This window comes from Mugil cephalus, chromosome 5, assembly GCF_022458985.1.
Source record: "Mugil cephalus isolate CIBA_MC_2020 chromosome 5, CIBA_Mcephalus_1.1, whole genome shotgun sequence".
NCBI classification, from domain to species: Eukaryota; Metazoa; Chordata; class Actinopteri; order Mugiliformes; family Mugilidae; genus Mugil; species Mugil cephalus.
In genome coordinates, this window is record NC_061774.1 from 4,266,600 (window position 1) to 4,286,654 (window position 20,055).

Here is a 20,055-nt window from a genome sequence, read left to right on the forward strand (position 1 = left end):
TAACGACATCCGCTTCTTCTGAACTACAAAATAAACCCCGACTGACGACAGCAAAATAAGGGGTTTGCGGGGTTTGCCCCAAAGTCTAGGTATTATTGAATGGCTGAATGAATGAATTTTTTATTTCGAACATGAGAAACCACACACACACGCAAAATAAATAAATAAGTCAATTACAAAAACAATGTTAACATAAAATGGCCGAAAGGGAGTAGGAAGAAGTGTATGTTTATTTAATCCTACCCCTTCTCCTTTCTCAGTAATTAACGATCAGTTGATTCACAATTTTAAATGTATGTACCAACACCTCATCACCATACATATTTACATATGTACATTTATACAGACAAGAGAAAGTAAATTATGTAAATAAAGAAGTGAATAAATGGTATGTAAAAACTCCTGGTGATCTTCAATACTCTTCATCCCGCCTGTACCCTGTGAAAACTATGTTTTTGTACCGGCTGTTGAACTGGGTCACGCTTGGACATTGTTTGAGCTCTGCACCCAACCCGTTTGACAGCTTCACTCTTCACACAAATTATACAAATCTTTTGTAATGTTGATGTTTTAAATTGTACTCTCCTCTCAGATTACAACCCCCATCTCTGTTAAAAAAAATGTTTTTGAATATTTCCAGGAAGCAGGTTGTTTGTTGCTTTTTCAATGAATTTTAATGTTTTTGATTTTAAGAATAATGGATTTGTGATCTTTGTAACTGACACTATGAATGATCCCTACGGCTCTTTTTTGCAGTATGGACAGTGATTGTAATGTACATTTATAGGTATTTCCCTAAACCTGGGCACAGTAATTTAAACATGGTGAAACCAGTGAACAGTAGAGAATGTGGAGTGATCTGTGGTCCAGAATGTATTTTGCCTCACTGAGTACTGAGATGCTTCTTGACAGTTTATTTTGTACATGTTTTGAGTGAGCTTTCCAGATTATTTCGTCTTCTGTTATCACACCAAGAAGCTTATTTTCATGAATTATTTCAACATTGAGACCTTCTAATTCCAGCTGCATTTGAGTATCCTTTTTGTAGTTTTCAAATAACATGAATCTAGTTTTACTTTACTTTTACTCTCACATCTTCACAAATTGTTTCGTGTCTCCTAAGTAACTTCTCACCCAGTTCAGTACCACCCCCTTGGTCCCATATTATTCCAGTTTATTGAATAATATGTTATGATTGATTGTGTCTATGAATACTCCAACTGCAAACTGTGGTCTATTGTGTTTGTAGTTTCTTCGATTGATTCAATTATTACCAGTGACGTTGAGCTGTTTGGTCTGAATCCATATTGACTGTCAGAAAGTAAGTTATGTTTTTCTATGAATTTGTCTAATCTGTTATTGAATAGTTTTTCGAGAATTTTGGAGAATTGTGGAAGTATAGAAACAGGCCTGTAATTTGTGAAGTGGTGTCTATCCCTAGTTTTATACAGCGGCACAACTTTAGCTGTTTTCATTTTGTGTGAAAATATACCAGTTTAGGATGATAAGCTACGGATGAATGTTAGTGGTTCTGAAATACCCTCAGTAACATTATTTTCAGTTTTCATTATAATCAGTAGATGTTTTATTCTTACAATATCTATTATTTCTTTTTCTTCCATTAATTTAAGGAACATTGAGATGGGATATTCATATCTATAAGGTTATCATTCCAAGCTTTAGGTGACACTGGATCAAAAGCAAAAAAAACAAACAAACAGAAAAAAACTATTAACCACATCATCCATATCATCCTTTTTAATTGTCTCTTTGTTGCCTGGAGCCACTTTTAATAATAGTATTCAATATATCCCATATTACTTTAATATTAGCTTTATTATTATTATTTAATATTTTACTATAGTATTCTTTCCTACATACCCTTATACAATTAGTTATCATATATTTTTTATATTTATGTTCTGCCTCATTACTTTACTTTATGAATTGTCTATAGACTGCATTTTTCTTTTTAAAGGCATTTTGCAGTCCCTCTGTGATCCATGGTTGATCAGCCTACTTTTGTTTTCTACTGTATCGTTTTGTGAACACTCTTAGAAATGACTCATATGCATGATCAAGATCATGTTCTTTGTACACAATTTTATGTTAGCAAGAGATTCCTCAACGCACTCATGGTTTCTTCTGTCCTAACCCGTCTGTATATACGTTTTTCATCTGGCTGGTTTCTCTTGTAGTTGCTGCTAAAACTGGTAGGTGGTCACTGACGTCTCTGATTAATAGTCCACTCACTATATCGTTTTCAGTGTCATCGGTGAATATTTATCGGTTAGGGTGGCGCAGTGGGGTGTGATTCTGCTGGGTCTGGTGATTTTTGGATATAGACTCATTGTGTTAATAAATTCATCAGTCAGTTTGAGGTTATTTGGATTTAGCAGATCAATACTGAAATCACCACAGATGAAAAGAATTATTTTAGTTTTTGAAAGCATTTCTTCTATCTGGTTCTTAAATACTAAAATACTAGAGCCTGGTGATGTGTACACACAGCTAATTATCACATTTTTTTTTCTTTTCAGCTTTCAATTGTTATGCATTCTATTAAGTTGTCAATCACAGTTGTCATACTTTCTACCACCTTATTCAAGTTTATAATTATTATTGAAGCATGGTTGTATTGAATGTGCTCTTAGCATGGTCATTTACAAGTCTAAAGGATAAAAGACTGTGTTTTTCCACTCAGGGTGGTGTGGCCCCGGGCAGCAGTGACGTCAATGCAGAGAATAGAATAGAATAGAATAGAATAGAATAGAATAGAATAGAATAGAATAGAATAGAATAGAATTGTCATTATACAGTGTATAACGAGATTGGAGAGCTTCTTCTTTTCAGTGAAGACACAAATAATGCAAGTGTAATAGTGCAATAGTGTGAGGTATTATTACAAAATAATTAAAATACTACGGTACTAAGGTCAGGTTAAAAATAGAATGAACAGAACAGCAGGCATCAGTGTCAGTAAAATAATATATACTCTCTAGGGTTGAAATGTAGAATTTTAGTATTTCAATGAATGTCCTATACTGAGATGCTTCTTGACAGTTTATTTTGTACATGTTTTGAGTGAGCTTTCAGTTTATTTTGTCTTCTATTATCACACCAAGAAGCTTATTTTCATGAATTCTTTCAACATTGAGACCTTCTAATTCCACCTGCACTTGAGTATCCTTTTTGTAGTTTCCAAATAACATGAATCTAGTTTTACTTTATTTAATGATAATTTCTTTCTGTCAAACCACCTTTTTAAGTTGCACATTTTTGCAGCGATCATCTCCAGTAGCTACCCCTGAGGGACACCCCAAACAATATCCAAGCATGTCGATGTATACTCTCACATCTTCACAAATTGTTTCGTGTCTCCTACGTAACTTCTCACCCAGTTCAGTGCCACCCCCCTGGTCCCATACCATTCCAGTTTATTGAATAATATGTTATGATTGTTTTAGTCTATGAATACTCCAACTGCAAACTGTTTGTGGTCTTTTGTGTTTGTAATTTCTTCGATTGATTCAATTATTACCAGTGACGTTGAGCTGTTTGTTCTGAATCCATATTGACTGTCAATATTAACTCTCTAGGGTTGAAATTTAGAATTTTAGTATTTCAATGAGTGTCCTATAAATGGTTAAAGGCCCACCAGCAAATTTATTGCATGGCAAATTGTATAAAAGTCCAGTTTTCCCATGAATGAAGTCCAGTAAATGCACCTTCGTTTCCACGGTATAAATTATTCCATCACGTCACAGTAGGAAAAGCTATTGGATTGTGTCGTCCATAGCACCTTCTAGGAAGGGTATTGGTCTCAGGTAACATTTTGTAATGAAGTTATCATCTGGCTAGAGCAGATGTCTAGGAAGCGGATTATAATATATAGACAGTGGGTTATGTGGTGCCCAAAGAAATTATAACCACGCTGCTCTTGAATGCAGGATCCCATCTTCAAAGATCCACTTCAAAGCAGCAGTCCACCCTGAACGTAGCTGCAACACATTCAGAATTTCATGTAAAGCAAACAATGTTCTATCTCAACCGCAACATGGCCTCAGGTGAGCGTCAGTCTATTGTAGTGGTGGTATTACCGGCAAATTGCAGCTGACCTCAAGAAATTGATGTCTGCACGGTTCGTTGTGGGGGAAATTGTTGCTTTGTCTTGTGGTAAACAATCTGTACAGTTATCTACACCCGGACATGAGGGGGTGTTATTGCTTCCACCACGGGGATGGATTATTGGACGCTTCTCAAATAAATCTCTGTCTGTATCTATGACACTGAGGAAGGAGAAAAAGACCAGCTTCGTAATCATTGTGATATTTGGAGGAAATCTTCAATTTGAGGAACAAGTGCTATATCTCACATATTATCCCACCTGGAGGAGATGTTCAGAACCTGGATGAAGAAACTGACTCAGCACTTGTTTGGCCAGTTTATACTTTAATTAGTGCACTCATAAACATACGATGAACTTTCACAGCAGTTGTTTAGAACTGTGCAACTGGAATCTACTTGAGTACTTCTAAACTGAAAAATCAACCTGTTACAGGGCATTTAGAGTCAGAATTTAAACTCATCTCATTAACAGTCAAGTCCTCTGTTCGCCACAGGTGGTAGAATGCCATCTGTCGACATCGATATAAATAGGAGGCTGCTGCAAGACTCCACCATCAGCTGCATACATGTTCACCTACAGGTTGTGTTGTTTTAATTTGCCCTGATGTTCTCTTGCATTTTAAATAATCATGTTTAGTTTTAAATTCCCCTATATTCAGATTGGACTATTTTGTTCGGAGAAAAGGGATATCGAGACCGAATGAATTTGTAGCTGTAGCTCGTCTTTGTGGCTGACATAAATAGCTGTTCAATTTAGAATAAAGATCGCCTCCTCAAAAGAGGTTTTGCTTGATGTTTGGGTATTTTTTAAATGGTTTCTTTAACTTGAAATGTTAAAAAGATGTCTGCTAATCGGATCTTGCAGTCGAATGGCTTTTCAAGTGTGCAGAGGCGTTCCTGACTCCCTTTTAGTCCAATGATAAAATTTAGGAAACTAGCACATCCTGCCTTTTTTTCCTGGGGATGCATTTACTATAAATACATGGCTCGAGAGCCTGGGAATGTAGCTAAGGCTATTCGCAGTATTTCCTGGTTCATGCGACCCAGCTCTCAGATCGCAGCCAAGATACAAGTGCTGCTGTTTCCCAGGATGTCAGCCTTAAGAACAACATTATTCCAGCCTTGTTTTCGGAATCTAGCTGATGCTTGGCTCGATTAGCAATAAAGTAGCAGCATATTCCCAGCGTCTAATGCTAAAGAGAAGCAACGTTGGTCCAATGTGCTGCTGATAACTGTTCTTTAAATGATTGCCTACAACAGTGTTGTGTGTGTCATTTTCTATTTCCTTTCTAGTGTTTTCATCACTAATCCATTTTCATCTTTCTATGTTACATATCTTTGTTGTTATTGTTTATATTAAAATAATGTGTGTGATGGGTTCATTAAAACTAAAACTATACCGTATATACATTTTCTACTCGTAGAGATCTTAGGCTAAGGATTTTCACAGTACTGATTTACCTTGCCATTAAATATATACTGGTTCTGTGTCTTGTGTATGTGTGTTTGTTTTTTGTTTTTTTTTCTTACTTAAGAAGAACAATCTGTTTTTGGAACAACAGGCTTTTTGGCTTAAATTGAGACGGTGACAAAGATGAATGTGCACTGTCCCTGAGACAGGAATGAATGTCGGCAGCTCAACGTGTTATAGTGGTCGCAAAAGGCAGGAGAGAGAATAAACGTTTTCACTGCAGACATTTTGACTAGTCACAGTCAGGAAACTACAGGCTTATTAATGAATAATAGATTCGGTATCCAGTAGCATCATTACACAGAGGCAGGAGGAATTAGAGATGGCTGAGTTTTGTTAAGAGTCCCAGTAAGTCATACCAGTGAACCAGTATGCACAAAGGCCTCTTTCCCCTAACTGGAAAGCAGCCATCATGAATATACCTCTGCTTTCCTTGTTGTGTTAAGTCATAATGTGTGCTGTGAAAAAAAGCTCTTTTGATGAAATGACAAAGGGGGAAAAAACAATACTTAATGCCATATTAACCAAAACAGCTTCAACACTCTTAAGTATAAATCCTACAAGCCTCATTATAACACTGGATAGATGCAACATCCACTACAGATTATGGAGCTACAGATTATAGTAATAGTTTGCGCAAATTATAGGTATTACATGGTATTAAAATGCAATGCAATATACAGTTAGATCAACTGGGTCCAGCTCTAACTCATATCATCTCTTATATTGAAGATATTCATTCATTGGCATATTGATTGTAAAGGCCATACTGCCATTTTCATATCCAGCTATTTGTGGTGTGACTCTGCTTGCCCTTTGTTGTGGTGTCCTTCACTGATTTATTCAGGTTTTATCTTTGAGCTGTCGTTAGCATGCCTCGCACGTTTAAGTCATCATCAGGGCAGGTTTATGTACAAATTAAAGGCCATATCCTGATCAATTCGTTTACCATTGTATCAAGACTCTTAAAGCATTGAAATGAAGCAATAAATTCGACGACACTTCACTGTAAATGAGGATGTTAGGTTTCAAGGAAAACCTCTCTGAGTGTTAGTTTAGGTGATTCTTTGTGTATCTTGCGTGCCCTGCTTATCTGCGGCGGTAGAGCCGCGTGTTCCTGCAGAAGTGTTGCATTATGGATGGGGAAGCAGAGAACTTACAATGCAGCCACCTGAGATGTCCTCTCTTATCCCGGTGACACAGTACACACATGTAATTTGATTCTGTGCAAGGGACACAAAACAAATTCACCGCATTTATCATTTGCTCTGAAACTTCTGAGTGACTCTGTCCTCCAGCGTTGCTCGTAACTCTGTTTTCTGTCCAAAAAGAGAGAAAGACTGAGTTAAGTTAAATTTTTACCTGAATCGCATCTAATTCATTCAGTGAGCCACATTATAAAAACTCTTATATGCATTCCTCATGTAAAATATGTGTCATTTTCCCACATCAGAGCTTGAAAATATATATTTATGATGTTGGAAGTCAGCATTTACATTTTAAAAAGTAACACACCTAAATGAATATGATCCTGAGTTAATAACTCTTCCACTCATCGGCAATAAACAAATGTTTAATTCCAGGTTAGTTGCACGTTGCGTCATATCTAACTATTTCAAAAAGTCAGCTTCAGTGTGACTTTGTGGCACATTAACTGAAGATGATACAGCCGTATACTTATTTGCATAAGCTGCAGACACGGCTGGATGCCATTCGTACCTTGATTTGCATATTGCTGAGCAGAGCCCCACTGTTTAGCAGCTGGTTGTACTGCCATCCCCAGCCCACCTCACCTACATAGCTCTGCCTAGACATGGGAGGGTGGGAAAGCGGTGCAGCCCGACACAAATAACTGAGATCTCCAGTGGCCTCAGGTGATGTGGCACCAACACCGATGTTCCCAGGAAAATAATTAGATCTCGGCCTGTAGTCTCCAATCCCATCAGGGCCTGATCAGAGTCAGTGGACATGTGACAATTCAAATCTACTTCAATTTTAAATGTGATGTCTCTTTTGTACATATGAGTTTTTTATTGTTATCTCTGATTTTTATTTTTTTTTTCAGAACACATGGTCACTTTATTTTTTTAATATTTTCCTCTTTAGTTACACAAAGTAGACGTTTTATTAATCCAGTGTTTGCTGCGACATAATAGAAAAACGGACAGAAATACAAAAGCTAGACTTTTTGCACAGTGCATTGTGAGAATACAGCCTGAATAATGGCATGATTACATTCAGAATGACATATTGCACAAGAATACACAGGCGCACACAGAGTACGTCGGTTTGCTTTTGGCCACTGTTACAGTGCCATCATGTGTCCACTTACAGTTATATTTTCCCACACACAAACCGTAGGCTTAAATAACTTTAACACGTTCTAACATATGAAGCACAATAAAAGGAAATTTACTTATACTCTATACTTTATCACCGACTAACTATCATAGCAGTGACAACAACATGATGAATATACAGCGGCATTGCTTCAAGTGTAATTTCAAACTTTGCAAAACAACTCTTATCTCCAGGAATTGTCCTTTCCTACCTGTAAAAACCATCCGCTGTCCATACTGCGGCCCTCCTGCACCTGTTTCTCTTCTTTGCATCATTTTCCCCCTCACTGTTGTGTTCGGATTGGTTGCAGGCTAGACTGCCCTGTATAACAAGCACCCTTGGGGTGTTAACTCGAGCCTAGCAGTCTGCTCTGTCCATGGGGTCATGGCTGGTTGTCATGCAACCACTGGTTGTCATGGAGTCACTGCTTGTGTCCTAGTTGCATTCTAAAAACAACAGGGGATGCTCCAGCTATTGAACCACGTCGACTTCATATCACATGTGGTCTCATCAGCTGAATTAAGATCAAGGTGGAAATTGCATAAAGGGCCTTTGATATGATCTCAGATGATTAAAATCATTGAAGCTTCCCCCCTTTTTTGTGTTATGCATGCTTTTATTAAAATGGCAGAGACATTTGAAAACAGAACACTTTAAGGTCTTTACAGAAACTAGATAAAGTCAGCATCCACAGGATTTTGTAATGTTTTATTCCTTATCTAATCTAAAGGACGATGTAGTGCTGATGATGTGTGTCTGTGGCACATAAAGAACTAATTTAAATATCTTCATATTATCCAGTTCTCTTTGTTATCTTCCTTTATACTTTCACATAACATTTTTACATTTATATTATAATTCAATTGAAATCCCTTTTATTTATATAGTGTAAAGAACAATTCAGATACACTAAGGTGGTGGCAAGGATAACTCCCTTTTGTTAAAGGGAGTTATCCTTGCCACTACCTTAATGATTTCTCTGGGGGTTTCAGGTTCTGGGATCTGTAAAGCACCTTGAGACTATCTGAATTGTTCTTTACACTATATAAATAAAAGTAACCACAAGCAGATACCAGGTCACTGGGTGTGACTCATGTGCTTGGTTCACCTGAGCCAGCCCTAACTGTAAGATAAAAACATTATAACACTAAAAGTAGGATTTTATGCCTCTTAAACACAGATTGGGAACTGATTACACAAGAGAGTTAGTCAAAGGCTCTACCTTCCATTTTACTTTTTGAAAATTCAAGGAAACACAAGAAAGTGCAAGCAAAGTGCTCTGGCTAATTCCCCTTAGTGCTCCTCCTGCAGATTTGTAAATCAGTTGGAGGCTTTGCAAATAGCTACTGGACATAAACTCGTTTTTCAACATCACTCTGAAACAGGATGTCCCTAATTTTGATACTACACAGGTGAAAGAAGGCAATCAGGGCAGGTTTATGTACAAATTAAAGGCCATATCCTGATCAAATACAACCCATAGGGAGTACAGCAGTAGAAAGCTGCAGGTCATCCAAGCCTGTATGACTTTATTCATGGACACAAATAAAAAAATAGCCTATATGCGATGCTCGTTAAACACAGCTAGCCGTCATGCCATATATTTATTTAAATGTGCAATTCCATATCAAGTCACACGATGGTGCCAGAGCACAATTTTTTGCCACTTTATCCTCTCTCGCCCTTCCCATTTCTTTTTTTGTTAAATGGACTCGCCCATAATGAGCCTCCTCCTTGTGACTAAATCTTTATCAAATGCAACTGAGAGACCAACAGTTAGGCCGGTAGTGCAGCGACGTCGCCTTCAGAATAAACTAATTTAATGGCTTAAAAGAAATGCTCTGTTTTAGGCGGTCACTAAAATTGTTCTATTTCCTTATGCACAGTAGATTATTCTGAAATGCAATTGTGTCTCGCTTGTCATTTAACTCGATTGTCAAAACGGGGGAAACGGAAAGCTAATTTGCGCCGCGTGCTACAGCATTTTTTGGTGCAACTCTTTAATAATAAGGCCATAGGAAAAATACTTTTCTGGCGAAAAGGTGTCAATATGTAAAAATACAAATTCCTCATAGACTGGTCTGGTACCTGCAGCGGACCGGCCATTGTCTCTTTGTATTAACGCGCATTGCTGGAGCTTTATTTTGAAACGTCGTCAAGGAAGTGCTCCGGTTAATTCCTTCCGACTTGACCGCGGTGTGTCAGTCACCATGGTGGCATACAACAGTGCTGAACGGCGGCGGACCTATCCTCACTTTTAGATCCATTTTCTCAAAGAGGAAAAGGACACTAGAATGGGGTTTCTCAGCGAGCGCACCGGGCTCTGCCTCTCACAATGGACGCCAGGCTGTCGCTGACGGGATAACAGTTCGCGTTCAGGTCACTTTTTATTGTTCGCTCGCTGGGTCCTGCGTGGAATTTCTTTCCGTCGCTAGCAGAATGCCGAAGAGACAAGGAACGGCTTTGATGAACACTGGCTCGCATAAAGGGACAGGCTTTTTCGCATTAAGAAAATAACTCAGAGAGACAGTTTGAGCATTTATTTGAAGAAAAGGTGGAAGTTTTCTCCTGGTGCGTGCTGCTCTGCTGGGCACCGGCGGTTGGCGGCCCCGTTCCTGAGGCTCGGGCAGTGGAAAGACGGACACCCCCGAGGAGACTACTCGCCTGTCTGGCTCCAGTCGTGGCCTGGCTTCGGGCACTCCCAGCTTATCCGCTAGCGTCGGAGCACAGGCGACAGGAATAAAGCAAGACAATAGAGGGAGGCTTCGTTTGTATATATCCGCACCCTTGGATATTTATACGCATTTTTCGCAAAGGATAAGGAATCCAATTTCCTCCAGACGGCGTCTTCCAAAACAATGGCGTCTTATGTGGATAACAGCTTTCGGCAGGCTGTGATGATGAATCCGGCTGAAAGGACGCAACAGGTCAGGAAAAAAAACGATTTATTGCATTTAACCTCTCACTGAAGTGTTTATTTCCGCTGCGTTTTTGCAACTCCCCTCGCTACATTGCAGCGTTGCAACACAGCCCAGAACTGCAACAGTTTAGCGGGGTTTCTGTGCTCAACTGTTGCCATTCAGCGTGTTCCAGCGTTACGTAGGACCGCATCCCTCTAAGCTTTCTATCAGCACAGATAATCAGGGCCACTTCACATAGCAGGACCTGCAGCCCGGGTGGGAATCCAACCTGCCCTTTGGAACCAGTTTGTGCAAACCGAACTTTGCACAGTGCAAAAATGCCTGTAATATCAGAAAAGGCACCGCTGAGGCCAGTTGTAACCTAATGGCTAATAGTAGCCTGCAAACGTGCGCCGTTTCTCAACGAAAATAAATGCGATTCTAATCTTTTGATGTTGAGAACTAGGTCCTCACTGCACATAAGCGCTGCGGGTCTGCAGGGTAGAAGAGGAATAAATAACAGTCGTTTTGTTATTAGTCTCTGCTGTTGCTGCACTGTCCCCGTCAGTGTGTTCCGGCTGGAGTGGCAGCCGGATGCCCTCTGATCACGCAAATCCTGCGGGCTGTCGTTATGCGAGGCGCACTCCTGAGCTTGTATGCCTTCAAACATGCCCATGTGTGAATATAAATATGGCGAGGACTGTAAAGGTGACGTTGTTTCACTTGAGCACTGGAAACTGGCTCTGCTTGAATGTGCAGAGGGAGGGTGTGGGACAGTCAATGGGCCAGCTTAAGCCTACAGTCAGTGGCCCGGCCTCTGTCCCGTCTTGTCTGACATTGAGGAAACAATTAAGGTGTCGTTGGTGGCTTGTTAGCTGCCCTAGGCGTGGTCTTTACAGCTTTTAATGCAAGCTGCAATTTTTACACGCGACAGATGCCGTCACGATGATGGAAACGGAGATCGGGATAGAGAATGTGCCTGTCAGTGGCAACAATCTCAAGTATCACAGGGCTACAACAAAGATAAAAATCACTGGCAGTCGGTCAGTTGTTCTCTGATTTATTGTGTCATATATTTAATAAAAAAATGTAAATGTGCTCAGCTTAAAGCCAAAAATGCAAAATTAACTGTATAAAAATGACTTAAATTTCTCAGTCATTAGTAATATTACCGGATTGATATTTAGGCTGTGGACTAATTATCGTTTAGTGTCCTATAAAGTAAGCCATTTTTGTCAGTAGGTTATGGTCTGTAAGATCTGTGGTATACCATAAAACCATAAAAATGGTCCTGACATCCCAGCCCTCAGTGTCATAACAAAGCCTGAATGCTGTTTCTGTTGCATTCCTCACATGCCTTGATTATGTGAGAGGCATTTCAGATGTCTTAGCTGGTAAGTAGATTAAAATACCTAAATAAAAGACGTCTCTCTAGAAGATCTAGTGATAAATCTCTAGTATGTCATTTGAAGTTGCAGAGGAGTCCTCGCCCCTTTTCACAGGAATGCCAGTCATCGGGAATCCTGCGTCCGTCTCCCCGATTTTTCAATCTTCGCCGTATTGAAACTCATGTGACTGAGCCTATGCGCTCTGTGAGTTGCAACACCTTTCCTGCGTGTTCTTTTCAAATGTCTGGCGGCCGTGGCAGCTCACACAGTTTATCCTAATGGACTTGGCAGGACCTCTCTGTCAGGATTAGCTAACGGTTAGAGGGATCTGTCTTTATCGCTCACGACTCACCACAGTGGGATTTGACCCTCTGTCTCAGCCCATTGTCACATGGCAGGTTAAATAACCGACTACTTGACAGGTAGCGCTCTCGCCGGACTTGTCAGTTTCCGTTACATGATTTTGGACTGTAAGTGGAAGTGCACTGGATTTTTTGACAGCGGACAAAGGAAGCAGATAGTGGAGGGGGAGGAGGACACAGCTTCTCTGCACTTTTTAAAGCAGTTGTGATGTGAATTAAGATAACACAACATTTGATCTGTAAGAAATGCCTCATGTCCAAATTCAATTCTGAGCTCCACACAGAATTACATTTCTTCAGATAAAACAGTATTTCAATATGTTAGTGTTTCAGTCACTTGATAGGCATCGTTTTCTATTTACATAATGATTGAAAACACACATTTCTCCCAATCTAGTCTTACATTTGGTGTTTTTTTTATTTCTTTTATTTTACTTTCAGTTAAATGAGTTGCACGAGTGCCACATTTCATTATGGGCATTCAGACTAGTGAGGGTCCCTGTGGCTTTACCATGAAAGAACATCTTTCTCTCCCTAGGGATGAATATTGATTCTTTATATAAATGACAGATGATGTAGCATCAGAGATCAAGCTTTGGGAGATGAGGGCAGTCATCTGTAGCTAATTTTCAAAACCTTTTTTAAAACACAGATAACACATCCTCTATAGGATACATGATCAAACACTGAGCTCGGCCTCAGAGGCAAAGGTGACATTAATGAAATATTAATTTATTGAGTCTTGAAAAATCACGACTGCAGCATCTAACCAGGAATAAATGAGTAAAATCTCTTCATTTAGGACCAAAATCTTGCACACTCTTGCCTAAACTCTCTAGAATTGAATACGTCTGCTGTCTCCTTGCTGTTGTTATTTTCGGCAAGTAGCTCACGACAGTCGTCTCTCCCCTTGTTTAGCCAGGTGGCAAAGCCAAAGGCCCCAAACGACAGTCCTCTGTTGCGGTGACCCTGCTCCATGGCCACATAGCTGGAAGGACAAGCTGCCTACTTTACATTGTTTCCACATATTCTGGGAGATCAGTGAGGCTCACAGTGACCTTATGAAGATACGCTGGGAGGAAAACAAACACGTTTCTTTTGTGCGTGAAGGGACAGTTCTTGCTCCTAGTGAGTAACGTAAATCCGAATGTATAAGCTGCTGGTTGGTTATTACTCAAAGGAACTGACAGTACGTTGTAGCGTACATGACACGTTTTCAAGAAAAAAACTTTCAGTTTGTAGAACGAACATGGTTTGATAGAAATGGGTGGAGAGAACAGCTGACGGGTCAACACAGAGCGACCCGGTTATTGCACGAGTGAACTGGCAGATGCTTTTGGTTTCTAAATTATTGAAAAGAGAACAGAGTTTACTTTCAGATCACGTTGTTGTTAAAGATTGCACAGCTGCAGTGTTTAGACGTTTTGGTTAATGCATACAACTAGGGCTGGGCGGTATACCGGTTCATACTGAATACCAGTATTTTTTTTGTCATGATATGGACTTTTAATATACAGGCACACCGGTGTATTTGATTACACAGCGTTTGGAACGCTACGCTGCCAGACACTGCCTCTAAGCGCACCATTTTCAGTGTAGCTTCTAAACACGCATGGTGTGACTGCAAAACTGTGAGACGTAGTGAAGAAGTTCATTTTGTGGCAGAACGAGAAGACCATGGAAACACGGAAGAACTGGTTCCAAAAAAGGTGCCCTGCTAGTTTTGTGGGTTTTTTAGGGGGACTAGAAGTCCCCATTTTCTGGAGACAGTCCCCGTTTTGCACAACCCGTCCCCCCGTCTAAAGTTGTCCCCGGTTTTTAGCATTTTATGAATGAGAAAAAAATGCTGCGCACAGACTTCAGCGACAGTTACTACGGTAGCCGGTTGCTCTACTATTTACATTGCAGACGTAGCAGTTTAAATGTGTTTAAGCAGGCCTCTCAAGTTTCGCGTAGCATGAGACATGCGCATTTCAATGAGTTCACCCGCTCTCACGACACACAAAACAATTCTCACGCCGAGGAATGATGAAATTCACCGCAAATAGACTTTAAAAGATATTAGTGATCTATGATTAGATGAGGTGAGGGAAGGCTTCTCTGCTTCACCATTGACCAATCAGCCAATCAGAAAATAGTAGGTCTATTTGTCGTTGCCAGGTGAAATAGAAGCGCCCTAACCACGCCTTCCACAAATACGTGAATATGTGCACTCGTCAAAGAAGCATCTGGTAATTACGACATCACTTAATTTATTATTACTATTATGGTTGGTTAAATATAAACAGCCTCCCGCCTCCAGTAAAAAATCTCACTCTAAACTAAATTCAAAACTTCAGAGCTGTGGTTTAAATATGACTAAGTGAAAACATAATTGTTCCTGTTTCTTCAGTTCATCTTGATAACATTTAATTCTTTTTTCTTTTTTTTATCTCCAAGCTGTAAATGTCCCTGGATTTCATCTTCGAACATGTTGTGAACTTGTAATTATTCATGAAAAAAATACCGTGACATAGTGTGGTACCGTCAGAATTTTGTAAAAGTACCGTGATATAGACTTTTGGTCGTACCATCCAGCCCTACATACAAACTATTTGAATCTGAGCATGTGCCCAAAGCCGTAACATTTGGTTTGAGTCCTATCTAGTGTATTTATGACACTTGACAACTTTATGAAAATGTCAATAGAAAGAACAAGGTATATTCATTTTAACCACCTCAATATATCAGTGTAATGGGGGTATTATTGTAGCAGATAATCAAATCGTGCATAAAACCACAAGTTGTAAAATGATGTGTATATAGCTTCCTCCTCTGCAGTATATGGCCGATCCCGCTAGGAACAATCAGGAAGAGGAAGAGTGTCAGGATGCTTTTTTTTCACCTGCAAGCAGGAAGAAGCTTTCGAAACCTCTTTTACCCCAAAGCTGTGTTTTTACTTTTTCAAACCACTTGTTTTGTGACTACCTTCCTGTTTTTGCCAGAAGCATGTGAACATCGATTTTAAAAACTCTCCTGATTGCAAGAAAGTAGGACTGGCTTCTGTAGCAACTCCACTTTTTTATACAAAACTCATCAAGTGTAATTTTCCCAGGCAACACAATGTTTCCTAATTGTCTTAAAACTCAGATCCGTCCTGTGTATTTAGGCGCTGTTCTCCTTGCATGCAGCACTAACCCCGTAGAAGTAAAATGATGTCACATGTTATTCTTGTGTTGGAAGTGGAGACTAAGCGCAGCCCGAAGAAGTGGTTACACACACGCACACACACACACACACACACACACACACACACACACACACACGCACACACACACACACACACACACACACACACACACACACACACACCACAGCCTCAGTGACGTATTTCTCCCACTTTAAATACAGGGGATGATTTCAGGAAGGGGAAAAAAGAAACAAACGCACCGATACCCACACAGAACACTGCGCATTTCCTGACTTGGCTCATTTGAATCTTCATTTAGATCGGCTTTGGTTATGGCACAATGCATTCTGGTCCAATGACTCATAAAAATATATTGATTATTTTAGTGAAAGACTGGGTTCGCCCTTGTTATGACAGCAAAGGGAGCTTCTGAAATCAAACATGGAATCTGTTTAGTGCAACAATGTGTCATTTATAGCTGTATTACAGGTTATTGGCCAGATAAATGTCTGATATCATGACTGAGTTCAAGCCAGAAAACATTTACATACCAGAAACCGTTAACCTTACTGGAACACGCCAGGATGTTTATCCAGCCCTGTGCGCCACTTACTCCCTCAAATCTAATAATGAAAAGACCAATGCAGGGTAGTTTGTGTTTAAATGCACCACTGAGGTTGAAGAAACTTGAACACGCAGCCCAGGAAGCATAATTTAATACTAGTGGAGCACAAAACCAAGCACAAGCTCTTTCATAGTGTTTGTTTTTAGTGCTGCTCGTGGTGTGTATCTACTTTGTCCTGCGTGCGCTGGATGTTTTTCTTATTTTACCATGACTAAGGTAGGTGAACGCTTGATACTTTGAAACATAGATGAAGATTAAACCTGGGGTCAGATAAGTTGTTGTGACATTCGTTGTGAATGCCTCGTTGAGGGAGGATAATTGATTTTGCATGCATGACAGATAATATGAAAAGTAATTTAGCGTACGCTATAGATTTTCTGGACACAGCTCAACAAAGATTGAACTTGTGTCTGGGTTATAGGTACAGCTTTGTCGCTTGCGCAGTGGATTTCTGTTTGAAAGTTTGATGTGTCGTGAAGCAAAACATAGGATTTATCATTGATTTTAAAAGTGGTTTGCATCGAAATGGATTCAGAATACGTCCTCATGCTCTCGAGGTGTATGTGAATAATGTGTCCGTTGCAAAAGAATCCTCCGTTTCCTTCGGCTAAATTATGTTCCTGTCACTACAATAGAGGGTGAGAGAAAGTCAAAGTAACACAGTTTTGAAATGTTTATACAGAGACCTCATACTGGCGTCTGCTTATGCTGCTCCCTCCGCTCTCTCCGCTTTCATATTTTTGTCTTCTTGAAAGCTTGTGTGTTTATGGCTCGCTCCAGTTTAAGTCATTCATCCAGTGGTTGCTTTGCTCTCTTTGACTGCACCTTTCTTTTTTAGAAAAGCACAACAGGGCATTTTGCTTTCACCTATTTTACGCATTTATCAGACTTGGAAATGACCATCCCGGGATTGTGTTGCACCCGCACTTTTTTAATCTTTGCAGATAAGCTGGGATGTTGCCTTCAGGGTCACTCTGTACGTTTGAGTCAAATGAATCACACACATCATAAAGTAAGGCACGTTTCAGTTCCTTATGTTCACATCCTTGAGATATTTTTAAAGCTGAACAGCTCTGAAGTCAAGGCTCCAGAAATTCCACTGGCCTTCACAATGGAAGGCAACAGACCTCATGCCACTGAGCGACCACAATCTTCACATAACTCAGCCCAAGACCCACTTGACTGCTCGGAGAGTGCAGGGAATAAACCATTCCTAACATGCAATATTTGCGTGACGGCTAGTGAATTCCATTACTTGCTGTGGGTGTCATTAAGAGCTTTGTCTCTAAATAAGATTTTGGAAAATCCCAGCATTTCTGGAAAAAGGGACACGTACCTTACAGAAGATTGGCCATCCCTCAATCCCCTTTTGCACAGAATGTCACATGAACAGCTGAGAAGGTTTTGTACTGTGCTAACACCAGGTTACGTTTGTCTTTATCCTAGTTTACCTGTAATGGTTGTAATATCCTTGTAAACAACTACCTGACTACTTTGGCTACATTAGCTTTTTAGCCTCGGTCCCACACAGTGCGGCTCACTCTGTTGTATAATCTACTGTATAATCCTTCCTCATGGTGAACCGCTCAGACATGACGTGGATCAGATGGAGAGCTGATTAATTCATGTGATTAGAGATCTTTAATCCTGGTGTACAAATTCACTGTGCTTCTAATACTTTACAGTATTGTTAACAATAGCCCTCTAAGACGGTTGTGGTAGCAATATTTACCCCAGTTATATTGTTTTCGGAGGTTTTAGCTGTGTGCTAGCTTTTTCCACTCCCAGTATCGCTTATGCCTCAAAAATTTGGAAAGATAGAAGGCGAATTTAATATTTTCTATTTTCCTTTTTTGTGACTCATTTGGCAAAGCATATTGATCAGTTACTAAAGCATTAATGAAATACATCCAGCATCATTTTCCATCATCATATAAGGCTGTCAGCTGTTTTTTTTTTCCTCCTCCATCTTACTTCTCTGCCCAGCCAAGTTCATTACCATCCCGGCTCAATATGTCTGTCTACTTGTATACACTAGGCTCTCATGGAAGACTCACCTGCCCCAGCAACGCTTTCAAATATTTATCGGCGAGGTGCTGCCAGCACTTCTTCTCAGCACTGGAAGTACTGTCGTAGCTCAGGGTGTAATCGAGATGGCGGTCTTGATTTTCAGCTCCCTTGTGCTTTTATTATATGATTTGCTCCCCGTAGCAGTTTTATAAAAGGGGACATGACACTAAAAAGATCGGCTCCTCTCATCTTTTTTGGGGCCGTTCCAAACTCTAGATTTGAACAAATCCACTTTCGTTGTTAAGAACATGAGGAACTGACCGTGGCTATGGATCTTAAGACAGTCTCATTGCATCACAGTTCACAAATGACATAAGGCTGTTCATTGATAAAGTAAGGTACTGTGTTACCTACCAGTGTATGTGACTGCTCATATATATTTTAACTTGTTATGCTGCACTCACTGTTTGTTGCTCTTGGAGCTGTAGCTCAGTAACAGCAGTTACCTTGATTACTTTTTAAAGATGATGTAGTAGAATTAACACTCTATTGTTTTGGAAAAGTATTCATCAGAATTACACTGCTTTTCGCTAGGATCAGACAAAGGTCAATCGGTTTGAAGCAATAATCTTCATCAGCTTCCACCGGCCAATTGCGTGTCCATATGCAAAGAGCATCCGTCTACTTCTACTGTAAACAAATGCGCTATTGAGGTTAGGAAAGGCCAGGGCGAGTGTAAAGTGAGAGCGTGGAATGTTAAATTAGAAGAGAAAAATTTTGTGATTGCTTATGCAACGCAATAGCTGATTTCGCATTGATTTGTGTGCTTGTGCTTGTGTGTGTGTCTGTGTGTGTGTGTGTTGGTGTGGAGTTGTAACACTGGTTCCTGGTGGTTCCATTGATCTTGACGTGGGCTGTCATGCCTCTTGCAAACTGGCTTATTAACAGCTGTGCTGGTGGTAGCCAGGTGATTACCTGCCATGTGAGCTAAGAGGTGATTCATTACAGCGCTAACGTGAGCAAAAACAGTTGTGTGTGCTAATGGGCGTTCTTGTCACAAGTGCAAACTGACTCATAGTTGTAGAGCGCCGGCAGGAAGGTGCAGGTGAGGGGACAGTCAAAAAAAAAAAAAAGAAAGCAAACGTGTTCCCCATTTAGAAATGAGTGATTAGGAATACTGTTGTTCCACTTCCTGTGTCCACTGGAGTGGAGTGGTGAAATCTTATCTTTGTAATTGGTCCCTGAGGGTTTGTTTAACCTGTAGCTGGTCACGTTTCCAACTTGACTGCTTTCTAACCCATCAAGGAAAATGTCTGTTCATTACCAAGGCCTCAACGTAATCTGATTCTCGCTGGAATGTTTCAGTTTCTCGCTGCTTCCTGCTTTTGGGAAGAAGGGGCATAATTATCTCAGTTTGCTCGAACTGAACCTTCAATTACATTCTCTTTCTAATGGGTGCGTATTGCTCCGGTGGCAGTCTGAGATTATCAGGACACTATGGTTGTCTGTGGCTCTGTGTGTGCCCAGAATTTCTTAGCATCCTTGGGAGAGGTTTGCGGAAACACATTTACTGCTGTGATGCAACATTCCCTCTGGTGACATTGTGGTATGCTCTTCTCGCACCGTTCCAGCTATAATTTTTGTCTCAAATGCTGTGATGTC

General features: G+C 40.1%; 2 protein-coding genes across 9 annotated transcripts in view; one reads left to right on the top strand and one right to left on the bottom strand.

Annotated features, from left to right (window-relative positions):
- Positions 1 to 4,445: 4,445 nt before the first annotated feature.
- Positions 4,446 to 8,456, bottom strand: LOC125008259 (uncharacterized protein C4orf45). The gene is made up of 3 exons (XM_047585432.1): positions 8,151 to 8,456; positions 7,319 to 7,548; positions 4,446 to 6,918 (listed from the first exon to the last, which is right to left on the bottom strand). Exons 1-3 carry the CDS (start codon positions 8,212 to 8,214, stop codon positions 6,859 to 6,861), a joined length of 354 nt encoding a protein of 117 aa, XP_047441388.1. The 5' UTR covers positions 8,215 to 8,456; the 3' UTR covers positions 4,446 to 6,858.
- Positions 8,457 to 10,090: 1,634 nt separating this feature from the next.
- rapgef2b (Rap guanine nucleotide exchange factor 2b) overlaps positions 10,091 to 20,055 on the top strand; it is a 101,314-nt gene continuing 91,349 nt past the window's right edge. For 3 of the 8 annotated variants that reach the window (XM_047586025.1, XM_047586021.1, XM_047586022.1), the window contains exon 1: positions 10,093 to 10,866. In XM_047586025.1, coding sequence (XP_047441981.1) covers positions 10,798 to 10,866 — 69 coding nt within the window. In that variant the 5' untranslated portion in view covers positions 10,093 to 10,797. Of the gene's footprint in view, positions 10,867 to 20,055 lie in introns of all 8 variants that reach the window. The other 5 variants (XM_047586019.1, XM_047586020.1, XM_047586024.1 and 2 more) reach the window with 3 other exon arrangements.